Source organism: Pongo abelii, chromosome 5, assembly GCF_028885655.2.
Source record: "Pongo abelii isolate AG06213 chromosome 5, NHGRI_mPonAbe1-v2.0_pri, whole genome shotgun sequence".
Taxonomy (NCBI): Eukaryota; Metazoa; Chordata; class Mammalia; order Primates; family Hominidae; genus Pongo; species Pongo abelii.
In genome coordinates, this window is record NC_071990.2 from 96,416,252 (window position 1) to 96,438,671 (window position 22,420).

Genomic DNA, 22,420 nt, shown 5'->3' on the forward strand with positions numbered 1-22,420 from the left:
TTTTTTTTTATAGTAGAAAGGGATTGAAAGGTTCTTTTTTTGAAGATAATATAGTAGTGAAGATTGATATCTCTAAATATCTTTGATGTCAAAAATCTAAAAACAAGTATTAACCCATGTAACTTTGCATATTTATAAAGTAGTTAAAAAATAAACTTGCTCAAATATTTTTCAAAATCCGATTTTCATTTAAACCTTATTTAACGTGCATACACATACACACTTGTGTAAATATAGAATACAGCGGAAAGATCAAGTATATTTGATGCAGAAATTAAGGTGTGTTGCAAATGAGGGAACACTTCTCACAGTCTAAGATTTTTCTTTTAGAAATTAATGAATCATGGAAACAAATAGGAGTGATGGTTAAAAGGATTTAAATAGCACTACAAAAGAAAATTTTATACTGAATAGCAAGTAAATAAGCACTGTTTTTAATATCCAAAGATACTTTTTAAAAATTGGTCATGTATTAGGTAGCAACATTAATTCTAATAAATTCACAAAAATTATAACCATAGAGTCTGCATTCTCTCACCACATTCAGTACCATTGAATGTTAATAATTAAGTCCAAACCATTTAGAAAGTATAAAATTATTAAAATTTTTAATAACATAATTGAGAATAACTCTGAAATTTAAGTGATATAAATAGCACTAAGATTATTGCATTATCAATACCAGTGGGCCCTAAAAAGACATAGTAGAAGAAAGAACTATGATAGATGAAGTGTGAAATTAATTAAATAGTATACAAGTCCTTCAAAATTAGTAGTCTGGATAAATTAATCTTTACTATTGTCCACTTTTGGGGAAAAAACAATAGGCAAGCCATTGGTGAGATTAAAAAAGAAAAGAAATTGAGAAAACATATCAGCAAAAATTGAAAAGAAATATACCTATAGTTTCAGTAGAGAGTTTAAGATTTTATGTCAGTTATTTAAAATTTATATGGTGGTTTTATAGGAAAATACTAAAATTAATTTTTTTTGGTGCAGAAAGAGGTTTAAAGAATCTGAATTGACTATCCTAGAAAAAAACGTATAAAAGATAATTGAACAAATGTCTTCCCCAAAGTGTCAGGTTTACCTCTCAGTTGTATTCAGAATAGTTGATTTTTATGATAACTGAAATACAGTGTCAAGTATACTCACTATCTATTGCTGCATAACAAATTATTCCAAAACTTGGTAGCTTAAAACAATAAACATTTGTTACCTCACACAATTTCTAAGGGTCAAGCATCTGGAAGTGGCTTATTTGGGAGTGTCTGGTTCAGGGTCTCTCAAGGAGGTTACAGGCAAGCTATTGGCTGGTGCTGCAGTCATCTGAGGCTGGAGGATCCACTAACAAACTTTCTCATGTGGTGGATGACAGACCTCAGTTCTTTGCAGCAGGTGAACTGGAGACTCTGTACTTCTATATATGGGCTTCTGGCTTCACTAGAGTGAAAGATCTGAGAGAGAGTCTAATATAGGGGCTACAGGGTTGTTTTTGTTTGTTTTGTTTTTTGACATAAATCTTGGCAATGATGTATTATCACTTCTGTCCCATTCTGTTGTTTTATCTACTGATAAAACAACCATGGCACAATGTGGGAGGGAACTGCAAAGTTATGAATACCGGGAGATGGGTATCGGGGGGCCACCTTGAAGAATGGCAACCACAGAAAACTTCCAAATTTATTCTACAATAGCACAATTTTTATTTAAAACTAAGAAAGGATAGAACAAGAAAGAGACAGACTAATCTTACCAATGAAAATAGATTCAAAATTCCTAGAGGGAATTTTGATAAGAAGTGTTTATTAGCAAGGATATAAGAATGGTTCCAATCATATGAAATCTGAATCTAAATTCAGGTCTGCATTCAATCCTGGCTCAACCACCTTGTAGCTTTATAAATGACTCGTGTCTCAGTTTCTTCATCTCTAAAATGGAAATAGCAACAAAACCTTCCTTACACACAGAGTGGTTATAAAGATTATATTAGATAATATATGTAAAACATAGATTCCTGTCTGGCACAGAGTAAGCACTAAGTAAATAAAACTTCATTGATTATTTAAAGAAGGTAAAACATGGTTATCTTAACAGATACTGAAAATTTTAGGAAATAAAAATTCATTGTTAATGAAGTCCTTAGTAACCAAAGTTCTTTAGCTTGATAAAGGGTGTCTCTTAGTATCTTATTTCAAACACTATATCTGATGGATATACTACACCTGTAGTCTCAGCTACTACTCAGGAGGCTGAGGCACGATAATCGCTTGAACCTGGGAGGCAGAGATTGCAGTGAGCTGAGATTGGTGCCACTGCACTCCAGCCTGGGCGACAGAGTGAGAGTTTATCTCAAAAAAAAAAAAAGTGATGTAGGGTCTTTTAACTAGAGACCACTTACTCTGAGTTCTGAGATTGCAACCACTCTTAAAATTTGCTGAAGCTTTTTATTTGCTCTGTAACTTCTTGCCATTATATTCTAATGGAAGACAATCTGATTTGTCCAATACTGGTAATTGAGCCCTGTAAGATATGTTATGGACCACTGTTGAAATATTTCGTTTCAAATAAAAATATGAAACATTAGTTTTGTCTTAATTTTCCTTTTGCAGCCTAGAGATTGAGTAGTTATTGGAGAATAGAAATGGAACTCTAGGGAGTCAGAAAGAGCTAAATAGGCAAGCATTTTTTTATTCCTGTCCAAAAAGCTGACTCTTCTTTCTAATTTACTATCCTGAAACTGTTAAAACAGCATCTCTCAAATTAGCTGTCTAGCAAGAGCTGTCACCTGCCATGTCCCTTGGTGCCTTTCAGTGAGTTCTTATTGGCATTTGAAATCTACAAATAGGCAAGCCTCCAGGTTCTGGTGCCCAGGCTGAGGTTGGGTAAGTGATTGATTTATCTTCCACAAAAGAAGCCCAAGAGCTGCTCTTCTGTCCAGGCCCTGCCAAAATCCTGGAAGATGGGAGCTCAAGAAACTGGCTATTTTAGTACTTTCAGGAAGTTTTGAAAGAGAAAATGAAAATGTTACGATATATGAGGATTGGTTGGCTTTTTCTCCTGTTTACAGTGTCTGTGTAGAGAAGGAGAGTGTGGCAAAGAGCTCAACCATTAATTGCCTATTTAATGTTGCCAGCATACTTGATCTCTCTGTGCTACGGATTTTATATCTAATGATCAGAAAAACTTGGAACACGATAGACTAATGTTTTCCAAAATTTTTAGAACAGTTTCTTGGCCTCGTGTCTGGTGAGGAACTATGTATAGACAAAGAATAGACCTGGAATCATGAGACTGGAGCTTGTTCCAACTGAGTAGCTCTGGAATCTTATATTAGTTCCTTGATCTTCTTGGCTTGTCCCCTTCATTTGTACAATGACAGTGCAACCATAAGATAGTTTTATTGGATTTGTCTATGATTTCTGTTGTTGTGGAACACACATTTTTCCTAATTCAATAAAATGCAGTAAATCCTGTTTTTTTTTTAAAGAATGGAAAACTTTACCTTTTCTTGCTAATATAAGGACATTTTAATATGTTTAATGAATGACAGTACCTTACTAGAATTATTTAATGTGCTAAGGCAGTCTGATAGGAAAAGATTAATGATGTTGTAGATTGTGTGCTGACAAATTGGAGCCTCCAATGCACATAACTGACCACATCTAAAACTTTTAAGTGTAAAATGCGTTCATTAGTAACATCTCTTTTTTCTTGCTAATCTTCAAAGCATGGAAATACTAAATGGATGGAGAATTTTTAGTGAATCAATTCGTCTCACAGTTAAGCTTTTGTTATAGTTCATTCATTTTGATTACATAATGTTTTTACTAATATTAGTCATTAAATATTTTGTAATTGTAATTTTGATTTGTTAACTTCAACCAAGAGTTATTTTAAGTAAGTGCCTTTTAAATTATAAACAAACGTGCAAGAAAAGGAAATGATTGTTGCTTTAGTTATTTTTCATTATCTTTAGCAAATGTGACTAGGTTTTTTTTTGAAGTGTAAATTAGTGAAACTAAAATTTAAATCTTGATTTTTCAAAGCGATTTAGTTTCTGTTCTTTTAAAGTATACTTGTCCGCATGTTTGCTAGAGCAAAGGCTGTTGCACTTATAACTGTCATTTAGTAAGCTAGTTTTGCAGAGAGTGTAAAAATCAGGGCTGGATTCCTTCCTCTATATCCTCTCTATCCTGCACCATTAAGAACACAGCAACGGAACGATTTTTTGAGTAACACATGACAGAGATGTTTGGTAGATTCTTTCATTGTTTAGCAAATAATCTGGTTTTCCTTCCCCTGCATGCAAAGAGTAAGTATACTTCCTGCCCTGTTGTTTTTGGGTTTGGCCTTATAGCTTGCTTTGGCTGATGAGATGTGAGAAAAGATAATGTATACTATGTGCTTGCATGATTATGCTCCTATTCTCTTTTATGAGAAAAGCATGCACCTTTCTGCCTAGGACTCAGAATGACAGACACATGGAGCTGATTTGAACCAGCCTGGAGCAGAACCATCATAATAAGCCAGTTCATAGATTTTATGTTCGAAAAGCAAATGTTTGTCTTTTAGAGCCACTGAGATTGTGGGGTTGTTACATGGCACTATCTAATCAAAACTTGACTGAATTAAATCATTCATCTAAGTAAAAGAAAATTAGGCAGATTTAGTGATTTTTTTTTTTTTTTTTTTTTTTGTGCTTAGGATTATAGGGGAAAGAACCAACTCAGCCCTGGTGATCTTCTTTCATTTTAATAAATTTAGTATGTTATTTTAAAGTAGCATATTTTCTTTCTACTTTATGCAGAAATCACATTTCTTATACTACGTTTATCACCATCCATTATTTCTTTGCATATGGCTCTAGAGTCATTTTATCTGCTTTTCAGGCTTATGCAGATTTCAACCGTGTGAAACATGGATATAAGTATGTCCGTGATTCTTTTTTAAATGATTTTCACCTACATTGGAAACACGTTATATTAGTCATGGCCTCTCCTTTTTCTTTTTCCTTGTTAAATGAATATTGTGAATTCATGGCAGAAACTTTGGGAATCTTACCTAAATCCCAGTATAAGTGGCAGACTTAAAGAGTTTAACTGTTGTTCGTTTTTGCATGCAAATCATTAGTCCATTTATTTATGCATGCATTCATTCATTTAGCACCTGCTACGTGTCAGATACAATCCCAGATGTTGACAATATTAAGAAGAAGGATAAAGTATTATCTCTGTCCCTAAAATGCTTTGTAATCTACTGGAGGTCAGACACAAAGACAAGTAAATTTCAGGAAGAGAAAAGTATGAGATATTATGGCACCACATAGGAGTAGGAAGACCTACCTCAATTTTGTTGTGGCAGGGGATAGGGGAGTGTGCAGGGGTGAAGGTAGGGAATGGAGAAGGAGAAAATTATCAGATTTTCATTCAAAAAAGTTCATTTTGTTTATTAAAATTTATTTATTAAAGTTACTAAAATGCAGGGTAGGGAAGAGACAAGAAAGGCCCAAATTAAAAACATGAAATGAGGGAATGTTTATATTCTTATTCTTTAACGATAAGAAAGACATTTCATTTTTTGTATAGAATTCTATTGTTTTAAAATTTATTTTAACATTGATCTAATTGATTTTTCCAAATGGAATAGAGAGATGGAGACTAGATCACATCATTAATTAAAATTGCAAAGTAATTTTATTATAATTAAGAAATTAGAAATACATGAGGGAAAATTTTAAATATTTTGTACTTATCAATACTATATTTACTTTAAATATATTGATCTGCGCTTTACAAAAATAGCATGCTATTTGGTGTTTGCAGCTGTAAAAGCAAATTCATTTTGATATAGGATATTTCAAGTTGGATATTGCTTAAATATGGTGTCCTTTATGTATAAAATGGAAATTCAGTAAACACAGTGATGCATCTGAAGGAAGAATTACCCAAGGAAACATTATGTAATAGTATGAAAATACCTATACACTTGGCAGTTTTCTTTCAACTGAATTTAAAAAGCAAATACCAAAGTTATTGAGAAATCTAACTGCCCTAGCAGTTACTACCCTGGCAGTACTAACAATATGCTGCAAAAAATGAATTTGACCTTAGTTTTTTATGACAAAAACTTATTTTTGTAATATTACTGTAATCTCATTTTAAGTAGAAAATTATATTTTTATTAAATTTTATTTAAAATTAATTATGTGAAAACAAGTAGCAGTGATTAATGTAAAATACATTTTGCTTTAATTGGGTAATTGAAAACAGAGGAGTTTCATATTGCAATAGAAGTCTCTCATTCCATAAATACGTCATAGAGCCTGAAACCTGAAATTAAGACAGTATCAATACATTTATTAGACTGCCATAAAGATTTTTAATTGATGTTGGTAAGTCAGTAAAACTAGGAATAAAAGTGAAAATCCTCATTCTTTGTTTTATGAATCTGAAGTAGATTGTCATCTAAGAGAAGTGTCTTCTGTATTTTTTACCTTACTAGTTAGAAGTGGCATACAGAATGGTTTTACTAGCCGTAATTAGTTTGTCTTGATTTATGTATAGCCAACCTTAAGTTAAAAAATTTTAGTCTGTGCACAGTATTTTTAAAATATTTGTAATTACTGCTCTCTATGTTTACATATATGTATATAATGTATGTATGTGTGTGTATATATGTATGTAGGTGTGTGTTTGTGTGTGTGTGTGTGTGTGTGTATATATATATATATATATATATATATATGGTATATCCAAACCATAAATACCTAGGCATCATGAAAATTGTCCTTTATAACACTAGTGGATATTATTTTTAAGCGATTTCATTATAAATTCTTTAATAGAAGTTAATGTATATTATTTTGTAAAATGCTGTTTTAACGATATGGAAGAATTTATATGTAAATAAATTTGCTAATGACTTCCATTTAAATTTAAGCTTAATGGTCACATGCCTGAAAAAAATCCAGATTTTTCTGGACCATTATTTTTTTGGTCTTTTTCCTAAAAGAAACATATCTGAATATACAGTATTTCCTATATATCTTATATGGGATACAAATATGTAAGAAACATATTTTTATAAGGAGTAAACATAAAAAGAAGCATTGCACAGCAGTTAAGCATTTGAACTCGGAATTCAGATCATCAATATTACCTCCAACAAACTGGGTGACCTGGAACAACTTACTGAACCTTTCTTAAGGTTCTGTCTATCTTTGATTACCTCACTAAGAAAACAGAAATACCTTAGGGAGTTGTGAAGATTAACCAAGATAATAATATAAAATGTTTAGCATGTTATTTAGCAGTAAATTTTATTGGTAAAAATTCTCTGGTAGTTTCTGTGTTCAATAAATATTCATCTTAAATTAAGGTGATTAAATCAGTTACTTTATTAAATATACTTCTAATTTTACATTATAGATAATTTATCCTCTAACTGATTTTATTGTTTGTTTTAGGTTACTTTTCACATAGAACCATATAGCAATCGAGATGATCAAAACATGTACAAAAATGTCAAGTATATTATAGACAAGTGAGTTTCTTCAATATTTATAAATATTGTTATATTATCCAGTGATAATTATTGTTTTAAGAGTAGTACATTTAATTATATTTGAGATTTGAATGATTTATGATTATTCTATTTTTAATAAAATTAAATTGTTATTGTAATGAATGTCACCATCATTTCGAGGAACATTGCTGAAGTTCCTTACAATTCACTTTCTTTTTGGAAGATTGCTGTTTTTACTGTTTTACAGGTTTATAGGCTATTTATGATTTCTGTAATTTTGATATTTTAAATTGACATTATTTTCTAAACCTTCGGAATATAGCTTTATCTTTTCAAAAAGAAGGTTCAGATTATTAAAAGTGAATTACTTCTTTTAACGCAGTAGACCCAGAGCTGATATTTTCATTTATATCTAGCCTGATCAAAAAGAATTTATTAATACAGTTTTCATTTTTTGAAAGAATTTTACTGATAATAGTCTGTGACAGATGCCATAGTCTTACAAAGAAACTTGTCAGCAACAGTAGAACATTTATCACTGATAGATAAAAAAGCAGTTTATGTATTAATGTAGAGAATCATAGGCTTTTTATGGCATTAGTCATCATTTGTAAACCTCAATATGAGACAGTTAATTACTTGTGTGGTAATGCATCCAGTATCTCATTTTCTAATGTGTAAAGTTAAAAATGCATTTTTAATTATTACACTTACACAACTGATTCCCCTAAGAAATGGAGCAGTGTGCTCAAACTGCACCGATTCCTTCATTTTCAGTACATAAACAGTTTTTACCTGTGGCAAATTAGTTGTGAATATTCATTTCACTTTTATATATGCTTATTTTCTAGATATGGAAATCATCCAGCCTTTTACAGGTACAAGACGAAGACTGGCAATGCTCTTCCTATGTTTTATGTCTATGATTCCTATATTACCAAGCCTGAAAAATGGGCCAATCTGTTAACCACCTCAGGGTCTTGGAGTATTCGCAATTCTCCTTATGATGGATTGTTTATTGCCCTTCTAGTAGAAGAAAAACATAAGTATGATATTCTTCAAAGTGGTTTTGATGGAATTTACACATATTTTGCCACAAATGGCTTTACTTATGGCTCATCACATCAGAATTGGGCTAGCCTAAAATTATTTTGTGATAAATACAACTTAATATTTATCCCAAGTGTGGGCCCAGGATACATAGATACCAGCATCCGTCCATGGAACACACAAAACACTCGGAACCGAATCAATGGGAAGTATTATGAAATTGCTCTGAGTGCCGCACTTCAGACACACCCCAGCTTAATTTCTATCACCTCTTTTAATGAGTGGCATGAGGGAACTCAGATTGAAAAAGCTGTTCCCAAAAGAACCAGTAATACAGTGTACCTAGATTACCGTCCTCATAAACCAGGTCTTTACCTAGAACTGACTCGCAAGTGGTCTGAAAAATACAGTAAGGAAAGAGCAACTTATGCATTAGATCACCAGCTGCCTGTTTCTTAATGCATTGATTAAAGTTTAATAGTTATCAAAATCACCTAATTTTTAAAAATAGCTTTCGTTTTGAGTTATGGAAAGAAAACTGTCAAAATCAGTATATACTATTAGTTATATTTAAAAATATATTTTTTAAATTCTTTACAGATAATATTATAATTGTTACCCTTCACAATACCACATGAGAAAATATCTGAGACAAAATGTATACAAATATATTCCTTATGGCATAATTTACTGCATTTCTGACTGAAATCAAAATTCTGATTTGATGGCAATTGAATTTTCATTTTACAATAGATAAATGCTTGTGTTACCTAAAGCACTTAGCACACAGTTAAATTATATTTACATCCTAGACCCAAAGAAATGGGATTGTGTGTATATTTGGGATATCTATTGAAGAAAAAAAAACCCTTAAAATAATGTACATGCTTCATGTCGTATCTTTAAAATAATTTAATCAACTTTATTGTCTTAGTATTTTAGACTCTGGATAACTCTCCAATAATGAGGAAATTCTTAAGAATAACAAAATCACTGTACCTTCCTCTCAATTTTGCTGTGAACCTGAAATGGCTTTAAATTAATACTTTTATTTTTTATTTAATTTAATTACATAAATTAAACCTTACCATGACCAAATTGTGTTAGGAAGGCTTGCTATCTATAGCACAGTGTGTCATTTGCAGATTTGTGGTTACCTATACCATGCTAGGTGTTTTGACATGTTTAGTGTTTCTGCTTTACAGTGCTGAATTCCGTATTTTAGAAGCTATGAAAGTCCTTTTATGAAAAAGTTAATGATTGCTTCTCAGTTATTAGGAAAACAGTTGTTTCACAATTATTATGTAGATATGATGCCCAAATATCATTTTTAGTATATCTTGTCGATCTTTAAGTTGTTACTATTGTATTATTCATGTCTTTAAATCAGAGGCCAAATATTTTTTAGGAAAGAAAAATGTTATTACTGTCATTAGGTTGTCTTTTAATATTTTAAGTTATTTTGACCAAAAGTAATAGAGAAAATTTACTTACCATTTTAGATTCTAGAGACATAGAAATGAAAATTATTTTATGTCTAGGGTAGGTCCTGAAGTTTGGCTTTACATTAAGTTTAGCACTGTATCATAATGAAGAAACTAATATTTTACATAAAAACTAATACTTTCAATTTTTTATATAGTAATATCCCCATTTTGTAAATGTTAGACTTTTATCATACCTGTAAGTTAAACTACTTGTTATCAATAACTTGTCATATTGTGACAAATTGATCACTTGTGTACGAAAAATAAATCTCCTTAAAAACTAAATAAAATGCACTGTATTCTTACAGTTAATGTTTGTAAAACTATAGTAAAAAATTAATATATATCCTGTTACATAAATGTTATTTCTTATGTGTTCCATTGAGAAGAGCAATAGAATAATGCTAAAAAATAATGCCTATAAATCTTCAGAGTATAAAGACATCCATTCAGAAACAAAAATTAGCACTAAATTTTTTATAAAATAGACCAGATGGCAAAATTTATTTTATTTTTAAACAGTGGTTTTGACACAAATTATGTTATTGAAAAGAGGCATTATTAATGTTTAATTTATTTAAAATTTTGGAATTTGCCATTTCTCAGAGAATGATCAGGCCTTAGGAAATTAATACAGTAGTAGTAATCATTTTCTAGGGGAAAATAAAAGAATAAATCACTATACTGATATTTTGATATAACCAAGCACTTACATGGTAATCACTATATAGATACAACCTGTGGATTTTCTTATATCCATTTAACTAGAATATATTATTTTAGGTATAATTTATAAATATCACACCTAATAATCTTTTATAATATACCATATTTCATTAAAGTTTTGTTAGAGAAGTATCATCTACCACAGAGGAGTTTTTGTCATTGTGTACGTTGTGTATTTGAACCCAACATGACAGAAAGTAAATTTTAGGAAATAGTTGTGAGATTAAGGGAAAGTCTATAAAAACAAGGTCAGCATATTCTCAACACAGATACCACCACTTTCTATCTTTTTCCCATTATAGACATGGCAAATCCACACAGCATACTTCATCTCTGAGCTTTGTTGTGATTCCTCAACACATTACCCTAACCAGCCAGCAGTAACAGATTTCAGAGTAAGATAAAGCAGATTCTGTCTTCATTGCAAAAAGTTATTCTCAATGGAAGAATGGCATCTGATCTCGTAATTACTAGTTTATAATTATATTAATATCTGTTTTTTCTCCCTTTTTAATAAAATAATTACAGTCATCCCTCAGTGTCTGTGGGGGATTGGTTCCAATTACCCCTATAGATACCAAAATCTGCAGATGCTCAAGTCCCTGATATAAACTGGCATAGTAGTTGCATATAATCTATGCACATCCTCCTGTATACATTAAGTCATCTCTAGATTACTTATAACACTTAATACAATGTAAATGCTATGTAAATAGTTTTGTTATACTATACTGGTTAGTGAATAATAACATGGAAAAAAAAAAAAGTCTGTACATCTTCAGAGTTTCAGTCGGCAATTTCTTGGCCATGGATGTAGAACCTACAAATAAGGTGAGCCAACTGCATTAGGAAATAACTAATAATTCTGTTAATTCTTAGAGAGGAAAGCTTTCAAAATCTTCCTCAGGTATTCATTACAGCTGCCTTTACCATTTTAGTTGTAACACAGTTTAAATTGTTATGATAACAAGTAAATAAGAGCAAACAATTTATTTCTTAATTCAAAACAACTATACGTTTGAATTCAATATAGTATAATAAAGTGGTATAATACATACAATGCATGAATCATAATGGATTCTTTTATAAGTTATTAATTTTTTTATGGTTTAATCAGTCTAATTGTTTTGACTGTTATAGAAACCAAATATTTTACTGTTTCTTTTAAGGACTAATATTGTCAAAAACTGCTGTTATTAACATTTACTTGAGTTGTTTAACTTCTTTCTGTTTTAAGATTGTAATTAAAAATTACTATTTTGTTATATGGAATGGTTAATTTTTACCTAATAAAAACATAGATGAAATACATTGTATTTTAGATATTAAAGTCTATCATTTCTCTTTATGAAATGTCTTATTTGATTTCCGATTAACAAGTGAAAAGGAGTATCCAGTCATCATTCTTTATATGTTTTCTCTTTTGAGATATGCAGCACTTACAAAGTGGATGTCTTTAACTGCACATACTTTTTAAATCTATAAACTTCTGTTAGGTTAATATACACACGTACATGCACGCAAAGTTTTTTGTTTTTTCATTTGAGAGCTGTTTTTCTATTTTTTTTCTTCTTTGGGTATAATCATATATTAGCTCCGACATCCGTTAGGAAATTAATCTTCTAAAACAGCAAAGTAACAAACCAGTAGAGAACCTACCAAGTTCATGCACTTTTTCAAACTGACCACAGTTAGCCAGTTTAAACATGACTGCTCCTAAACTCTACAGTGCTTACAGAAACAGTCTTTAAAAATCTGTATTTAAAATTTGAATTACACTGTCACATACCATAGTGAAGAAAAGCAATAATTTACAACCAGCAAGATTTCAGTTATTTTTGAAATATTTATAATTTCTAAGTGAAAACTTGATGTAGCCACAAGCAAAAAGGCTTTATGGCTCAAAGCATTACTTTTTTAAATATTAAAATATTAATAAAATTTAAAAATACTAACATTTTTTGTCTTTAAAAAAATGTACTCCAAATTAAATTTTATACTATGTTGTTGTATATTCTCATAAAGGCTAAATATTGTGGGTTTGTTGCCAGATTATCATTCTTGAGAATTTAGGTACTATTTTGGCTTAATTACCTTATAGAGAGAGACTCATTCATCCTTAGTCAAACCAAAGAACTGAGTAGTAGCACTATTATATTCCAACTCTCAGTGAAGGGAGGAACATTTTTCAAAGTGATTAGCTTTTTTAGTTGTTGTTATGTCATTACTACTTACGGTATCAAAAGACAAAGTAAGGGCTAATGAGCAAAAATAGTCATCTACAATTTATTGAAATCAAAACAATGGCACTTCTTTTATATTGGATATTCTATATTTCATTTAAAAGATACTGAATTTCAGGTTTCTCAGGTTACATTAAATTACCCATAAATTTTACCATAAAGTCAAAAAATCTTTAGAAGCTAAACCCCATATAAATATTTTATGATAGAAGAGAATGATGCCCTGTAGTAAGATAAAACTGCTTACAATTCAACTTATGGTATAAGGCTGTATTATGCCTTTGTGTTTTCGTTTTTAAAAATAATAGGTTAAAATCTGAGCAAAGATCACTATAAGCAGCACAATAAGAATTATGAACTACTCAATTATATTTAGAATAAATGATTACAATTGTTATTGTATAAAAGTGCTTTTGAGTTTTACCAAAAGCCATTATCAAAATGCTCTAGTTGTGTTACTTTGATAATAGAGTCTAATATAATACAAATTTAGTCCTGAAATTGCCTTGAAAATATCAAATAAAAAAAAAAAAAGAAAGAAACCTATTTGGAAGAAATTCAGCTGAAGTGCATGTAGTAAACTTTAGAAATTTTTATGTTTGAACTTGGTCACCTAAAAGAGTAGCATGCCACAATTTTTTAAAAAGATATTAGATAGGATTTAGTTTTTCCGCTCTGTTAAAATACTATGCATCTCTTCGGGGTTAGAAAACAAATTAATAGAAACCCTTAATCTTGTAAAACTGAAATATTAAGAAAACACCAATTATAGATAGATGATTCGTGGATAGATAGATAGGTAGATGGATAGAATTGTGTTAACTACTCAAGCCTACCACTGGCAAGTAAAAACATCCCTTCATTAAATATTGTTTGTGGTTACATAAAGAAGTGTTTCCAGAGAAAAGCCTCTTGAAATATTCTTTTTCTTGAAAAATTAATTGTTTCTTAAGGTCAGAAACCAAATGGGAACAAGAAGTGCCAGTATGGTGCATTTATTTTTATATACCTGAAAACAATGTAAAGGATAACAAATGCTATTTCAGTTATTTCTATCTTGAGAGATACAGAAAATAAGAAAAATTTCATTAACTGGAGAAAAGAACCATTAAATGTTGAAATAGAAACTAAACAAATAACATATATCATTAAAAAGTAGTTACTCTGATATTAAGAATGCATCTGCCATAACCAAAAAATATAAGGGAACATTCCTCATGAGGCTGGTATAGCATAACACCAAAATAAAATCATAGCACCATGTCATTTATTCACATAGATAGCAAAATTCTAATACGAGCAAATCAAATGCCACAGTGTAAAGAAAAGCTGCCATGATCAAGTTGAAGTTAGTCTAGATTGAAAGAAATGCTTTAACATGAGAAAAGCAATGAATTACATTAACAACAGACTAAAGATAAAGTGTTGTGAGGAATTGATAAAATTCAATATTTGTACATGTTTACTCTTGGCAAATTAGAAACAGGAACATTTTTAATCTGAAAAAGGATATCTACCAAAAACCCTACAGCAAGTATCATAATTAGCGGTAAAACTTGCCATTTTTCTCTGAGATAGGGAACCAAGCAAGGCTGCCCATTTTCATGAATGCTACCCAACATTGTAGTGGAGGTCCTAGCCACTGCAGTAAAGCAGGAATGATTTAGTGAATGAAATACTTTTTATGTATAAAATTCTAAATAATCTACAAATAAATAGTATTTAGCAAGTGTTATGTACAGTCCTATAGAAAAATCTGTTATAAAACCTCACAGAGTTCCCTTATGAATTTTAAAATCAAAAGGAAGTTTAGATTAAAGCTATTTTTTTGCATATACTAAATTTATATTTATTGAATGCTGCTTTTCTATATATCATTTTTAATTACCCAGTCTTAAATATTAGCCACATGGCAGAATATTCAGCCATTAATATTAAAATGGAACAGCCTAATCTCTGATTTTATGTAAAAAATTAACTGCAATTATGATTGTTTGCTAAATTCTTACTTGAAAATCTGCTTTGCTGTAATATTTAGGTAAAGTACATTATTGAAAATTGCTCTGATTAGGTATCTTATAAATATCTTAAAAATATTTAGTGGCAATCATTATATGAACAGCAACTGAGCTCAAATTCTCCTATTTTTCCACCTATTAGTATTATGTGTTTGTAGCTAAAGACTTAAATTAATCCCCAGATGAAATATTCTCGTAATGCAACACTATTTTCTCATTTGTTTCCTTGATTCATTCTTAGTGTTTACATAAAGCTTCCTGTTATTAGAATACAGTCACTGTCTTTGCAAAAAGGATTTGAAGTATTTTTCTACAAAGGTAAACATTACAAAATTAATATATAAATAATGATGGATGGAATTTTTTAAAAGAATGCCTATATATAGTGCTGGTGGTATGTATGATTGAGTACACGTTTGTAATTGAGTTGCCCGGTAGTCAGTCCAAGAGGCTATATGGCTCTTTCTGGCAGAAAAAAAGCACTTCCTTTCCCATTGGAGGCAAACTTTACCTTGTCAATACATTTTAACATAAATTTCTCAAGTAGAAATTACACCTAGGGTCAAAAATGCAAATGGTTATGGGAACCTGTCAGGGAATGTAAGTGAATTCATTAGGTTTAAAACCTTAGAGAGTCCCAGGGACTGTGGACAATTCTCACCTGAAAGGAGTGCTCGGCCGGGCTCGGTGGCTCACGCCTGTAATCCAAGCACTTTGGGGGCCGAGGCGGGTGGATCATGAGGTCAGGAGTTCAAGATCAGCCTGGCCAAGATGGTGAAACCCCATCTCTACTAAAAATACAAAAATTAGCTGGGCATGGTGGCAGAAGGAGTTCTCAACAGCTCCTGTCATCATTGCCCCTTTGTTGCTATGGGTCCCTAAAATGAGGAAGTATATCTTGCTGTGTGTGTCTGTTAATTTTTCTGATTATAATTTGGTCAAATATTATAAAATATTTTAAAAATGTTCTCTGGTTGGATCCAGCTAATGGTTCACTAATGAGTCACTAATTTGAGACCTGTGATACAAAGAATATAAAACTATGTAATTTATGAAAAATGGCCTCTACATTTTGTAACATTGAGAAGGGAATTTCTTTGTATGGTGACTTGAATACAATACTCCCTTGAGAAGGGAGTCATTGTATGGTGACTTGAATAAATTCTAAGCATATAACAATAAAAAAACAAGTCAGTGAAAGTGAATCCATGAGGGGCTCTGTTTTTGGGATAGTTTCCTTCAGCTGTTATCTGATGCAAAATCATAGATTAAAGCATCTAAAGAAGTGAGCTAGATGAATATCTCTTAGCTAATCTCTATTATTCCTTCTAATTTGGCTTTTGCCTGCCTGCCCACCACTTGACCTTTCTTTCTCATTCCCATCTTACCTGCCTTTCTTTCTTATCTGCTTTGTTTCTCAGAAAGGATGTGATTTATTAGACTGAATAGCATATGACAATATAGTTTCAGTCAAAAGTAGAGCAAGAATAGGAACATACCTATTGAGTCCACATTGAGCCCAATATTAAATGAAAACAATATTATAACATACATTGTTAGGCTGGTGGTCACAAATTTAAGACTTTGAATAGCCAATGTGAAAAAGGATATCTAGTCATTTACATGGTATACAATGTTCATAGTATAAGAAACAAATTTCTCAAGAAAAGTATAATTGCCTTGGTATTAAAGGAGAATTCTTCTGAGGGTTCTCATAAAGAAGATACTGTAACATAATATACATTATCTTGATCAGCACATTCCCTAAAATAAGACAAAGACAAATTTCATAAGTCTTTCCTATAAATATCTTCATAGTATGTGATTACGATATCACACCAAAGCACGGTTCACTAAAAGTAATTCTTTTGGAAGAGGAGTGTGTGTGTGTGTGTGTGTGTGTGTAAGATGCCCACGTACCTTCAAGCATTTTTTTTGAGTATTCATTAATGAAATATTTCTTGAATTTCTGCCAGAGAATGTAGTAGTTAAGGGAGTATATGTATGAATAAGACACTAGTTTCCTGCTTTCATGGTGTTGACAGTTTTTAACCATTAAAGCACTTCATTTTTGGTCAAGTAGATTTATATTTATTGATTCCTTAAGTCTAATTAGTTATGCCTTTCTCATAAATCAAAAAATAAGCAACAATGTTTGCTAATGACTGATCTGCCCTGTTTCCATATCTTTAAAATGAAGTCATTGCACTGGATGCCTGCTGAGATTGCTATTTAATATTAACAACATTTTTATGTTAAACATATCAATGTCATGAAAACTGGAAAAAAAGAGTGCATTTCTCTAAAACAGCTATAAAGCTGTTTTGGGGAAAAAGTAAATTCTATAAAATTATAAACCTTAGGGTCATTCTTTGCCTTATCACACTTTGTCATGCCCAAAATTCCATATAGCACTAAATATGACTTCTTTTTTCCCAAAAATATTTCTTAAGTGTTTATCCTACTCTCCATCTGTACTGTCTCTGACCAAGTCCAGGACATAATCGTTGTCCACTTGACCTATTATATTGTAACTAATTTGTTTATATCTATGGTATTGCTTAATTTAAATTAATATCCAGAATAAGAGTCTATGTAATTCTCTTGCTTCAAATCTTTCAGTGATTTCACATTGCCTGCAGAATGAAGCACAAACTTCTTCAAAAGGTATATAAAATGTCCCATTACTATTCTATGCCCACAACTGCAGTCTCATCTCCTGGTTTCTATTATATTAATATTTTACATCAGCTCGATAATCAACACAACTTGTTATTTCATAACCTCATGAAGATCACTTTTGTGTGTGTGATGTATTTTCCATTATTCCTCGCTAGTTTACTTCTACTGGAAACAGGGCAAGAATGGCAGAGAAGGCAAAGGAGGAAAAGAAATAAACATTTCTAATAAGTATCTAATGTGTGTCAAAGACTGTATTAGGTGTTGTACATGTTATTTAATGTAATATTAATTCAACATTCTAAGTTTTGTTTGTTTTATGGTTAAGGAAACTATATGTTGTAACTTGCCAATGTCTCACATCTGAAAAGAGATGAATCTGAACGAACTGTCCTTCTACTATAAGGTCAACTCATCCAGAAATATTTCCCTACACCCAACCCTCCTCCTACTCTCACAGACATTAGGCACTTAGAGTACACCTCTATTCCAGCATTTACTATATTCTATTGAGATAAGCTTCATACCAGAATATATTTGTCTCTACTACAAGCACCCTGAGGGTCAGGCATATCTTTGGTTTCATTTAAGAATATAAAATGTCATAGATAGAAAAGAGAAAACAGTGCTGTTGTTTGAATATATGCCCCAATACTCATGTGTTGGAAACTTAATCTTTAATACAAAAGTGTTGAGAGGTGAAAATGTGCAAAGGTGAATAGGTCAGGAGGGCTCTGCTTTTGTGAATCGATTAAAGCCATTATCATGGGAGTGGGTTTGTTATTACAAGAGTGCATTTATTATAAATGTCAGTTTGGCCTTTCTCTTTCTGTTCCTTCCTTGCTCTGCAGTCTCTTGCCTTTCTGCCTTTGACTATGGATGAGGCAGCCTGAAGGCCCTCACCAGATAATGGTTCCTCAATCTTGGAAATCCCAAATTCCAGGGCCTTGAGACAAATAAACTTCTTTTCTTTATAAATTACCCAGTATATGGTATTCCCATCTTGGATCTCTGCTCCCTATATTTAAGTGCAATTTTCATCAGCTGCTCTAGCCATGGCTCAAGTGGTCCCAGGTGCAGCTCGACCTGCCACTCCAGAGGGTACAAGTCATAAACCATGGCAGGTGTACAGAATGTAAGTGGTGGGGGCATGGCTTCCTCTACCTAGATTTCAAAGGATGTCTTGGACAGCATGAGGGCCCAGGCAGAGACTTGTCACAGAAGTGGAACCAGACCATCACAGAAAGCCCCTATCACAGCACTGCTAAGCAGAAAAATGAGGTTTCTCTGTGCCACCACAGAGAGTGGCAATGCCACTCATACTAGTTTATTCCTACTGGGAAGAAGACAATAGTGAGAGAGAATGGCAGTGCTCAGTGGAGCCCTGGGAGTAGGGTCACACCTAAGACCCAAGAACTATAGCGATGCCGGCTTACAGAATCAGCCCAGGAGAGCTGCAGACAGGAGACCCCAACCTCCCTTTCTCTGCTGCCTTTATATTCCAGTGTTTGAAAAAAGTAGGTGCAAATTTAGTGCATGTTGAATTGAAAAAAAAAATTCACACGAAGCTTTACATATACAAAAAAATGTGCTATAAGAAGTTTCTGTTCATGAATATTTCTTATTAGTTGTTATTCTATTTTCTACAGCAAGAAGATTGTACATGAGTTCCATGATTTGATGGTTATAGCCAAATAATACTATACTGGCATATATAATTTCCCTTTATCTTCTTTAAATAAAATATTAATAATAAAATTGTAGTTATACTTCAGGAGTTTTTTAATAAATGAGCTATTTATACAAAGTCAATTTCAGAAAGATATAAAAACAATCAAAAACAATAAACAAAATAATAATTGCTTGCATAAATAAGGCTACTGTGTTGATATAACATATTAGTGGCAGAAATTCTGGAAGTGGCCCATTTAAACCAACTTTCAATCAGTCATTTACTTTAAGAGTATAATGTTTGAGATACTCATAGCTTCCAACCTATTTGCATAATCCCTGTGCTCTCTTCACTAAATGTTTTGCTAAAACTAACACTGCTATTAAAACAGAACATGCACTAGAAATTATTAAAGAGTAAATATTGACATGCTTTTCAGTCAGTATAACAATTTAGAAAACAATATGAATATTAACCTCATTTCTTCATTAATCATGATTCCTAATATACAAATAATTCTTTAAAAGGAGAGCAGAACCAATTCTTTTTGTTTATGACAAAGTCCTACAAACACTACTCAGAATATTTAGTAACTGACCTAAGTATGAAAATTGGGTTGGATAAGCAGTTATTCTAGGAAATCACATGGAGAAGCCCTGCAAATTTTGAAGATATTGTTTAGAGTCAAAAGATAGACTCATATATTTCATTCACGTTCCTATTTCCTGAAACCATCACTACTTTCTCCTCTATCTTCACTTAGAATTGATAATTTTGCTTCCTACTTAACTGAGAAAAATACAAGCAATTGAAGATGACACCTAATGAGCCATCCTTTATATAATTCCCTTCTTTTGAGTGTGAGCCGAATCTGTAATTTACTTGTAACAGAGTATAGCAAAGATGGAGGCTTTTGAGGATGTAATCGAGAGCTTTAATCAATTTAAGTTAATCAACAGGTAGATAATGCTGGGTGGGCTGACCTAATCAGGTGAGCCCTTTAAAACAGAACTAGAGATTAGAGACAGAAGAAATTAGAGATGCTCTCCTGTTGGCCTTGAAGAAGCAAGCCACCATGAGTCTACAACTTCAAGGAAAGAAATTCTGCCAAAAAAAAAAAAAACAACCCAAAAAGAACCAAAAAAAAATAAAAGTCAGCTTGGAAGAGTACCCTGAGCTTACATGAGTCCTCAGTGCTGGTTGACACCTTAATTGTAGCTGTGTGAGACCCTGAGCAGAGGACCTAGTGAAGCCATTCCTGATATACTGACTCATGGAAACTGACATAATAAAAACATTGTTTCAAGCTACTAAATTTCAATAATTTGTTACATGGCCTTATAAATTTAATATGCAATCAAAAGAAAATATCTATATGCTTCTACCACCAAAGTACCCTCTTGCACATGTGTGTTCTTTGCTCTGCCAGCCCTTCTTTTCACTGTGAATAAACTGTCCTTTTCTTCATCAAAACCAATCCCTCTTTGGGGTTCTAAATCCCATTTCCTCATGTCTGCTCAAAGGCATCTCTATGACCATGGTCCTTTCTCACACCTACATTATTAATTTACCCCTTCTCTTCTCTGGTAAATAGTTCACAAATAGGATCTGTTTTTTTCCAAATTCAAAAACCATGCTTCCTCTGGTATTCTTTCAAAGAAAATAACCCCAGACTAGACATGTACAAAAAACATCTGACAAACCCAAATTGAGAGTCATTCTTCAAGATATTGACCAGTAGTACATAAAACATAGGATTATGAAACAAAGAAAAGATAGAGAAACTGTCATAGGCCAGAGGAGATTGAGGAGATATGACAAGTAAATGAAATATAGTATCTGAAATTGGATCCTGGAACAGTAAAGGGACATTAGGGAAGAACAGCTGAAATCTGAAGAAAGTATGAGGTAACCAATATTAGTTTCTTAGATTCAACAAATATACCATGGTCAACCCCACTTTCTTCAGATCTTACTCAAATACCATCTTCCCAGCAAGGCCTTCTTTTACACTCTGTTTTATTAAAGATCATACCCCTTACTTCTATTTAATAAACATACACAGTGTGCTTACTTTTCTATGATGAGGAAATAAAATGAACATAATTCTCCATTCCCAAGGAGTTCAGAGTTTTGAAGCAAAATAATAATTTTCTCAGAAGATATCTGGTTTTTGTTTTTTCATTGTTCTGCCATGTGTTTTGTTGTTGTTTTGTTTTGTTTTTTAACACTTTCTGATAAAAAATCTCACCTTTAAATTTGAGGAACCGCCCTTCCCTACTCTATGTGGTCTCAGTGGGGTCATTCATCTCTGGACCTTTAGGGTGGACATATGATATTAACTGGCAAATTGATCTACTCCCTTTCCCACAGTGACAGCTCCAGGACGAGGCATGTGAACCAAGCCCCATTGACCTTTAATAACATAGGCTTGTAGCACTCAACAGATAGATTTTGTCCCACATGGAAAACTTCTATGAACAAAACCAACAGAGAGGAAAGCAAAAGCAATAGGTGGGCAAAAAGACAGCTTGATGAAATATTTTGAACCCTCAAATTCTACCTTGGATCATGTCTGCCTTTAGCCTCTCTATTCCCTTAGCCAATAAACTTTTCTTTTTTGATGAAGCTAATTTAAGTTGATTTTATGTTATGGAACTGGAAGAGTTCTTACTAATAAAATCTTACATAGTGTTATAAGTCTTAAAATAGAGGTAGATATGGTGGAAGCATAAGGAAGAGTCAATATTTTTTGAAATGCCAAAGAAATACTCACAGAGGAGTCACCCCTAAGTTTTAAAGTCTCAATAAGAACATATGAACAAGCACAGGAACAACCTTATTAAATTATTGAGTTCCTACTGTGTGCCAGGCACTGTTTCAAGTATGTTACATACATCATGGATTAGATCTTATTATTCTCACCAGTTTACTAACTGAGGGGGAAAGCAGTTAAGTAAGCTTGCGCAAATTTATATCTGAGAATTAAATTCTTATCCACTGAATTCCATAGGATGC

The 22,420-nt window shown here is 32.1% G+C and overlaps 1 protein-coding gene across 1 annotated transcript in view; it reads left to right on the forward strand.

The window, feature by feature from the left end:
- The window catches only part of MANEA (mannosidase endo-alpha), a 32,025-nt gene extending 19,926 nt beyond the window's left edge, over positions 1–12,099 (forward strand). Inside the window, 2 exon segments of the mRNA NM_001133788.1 lie at positions 7,469–7,545; positions 8,379–12,099. Coding sequence (NP_001127260.1) covers positions 7,469–7,545; positions 8,379–9,036 — 735 coding nt within the window. The 3' untranslated portion in view covers positions 9,037–12,099.
- Positions 12,100–22,420: the final 10,321 nt, after the last annotated feature.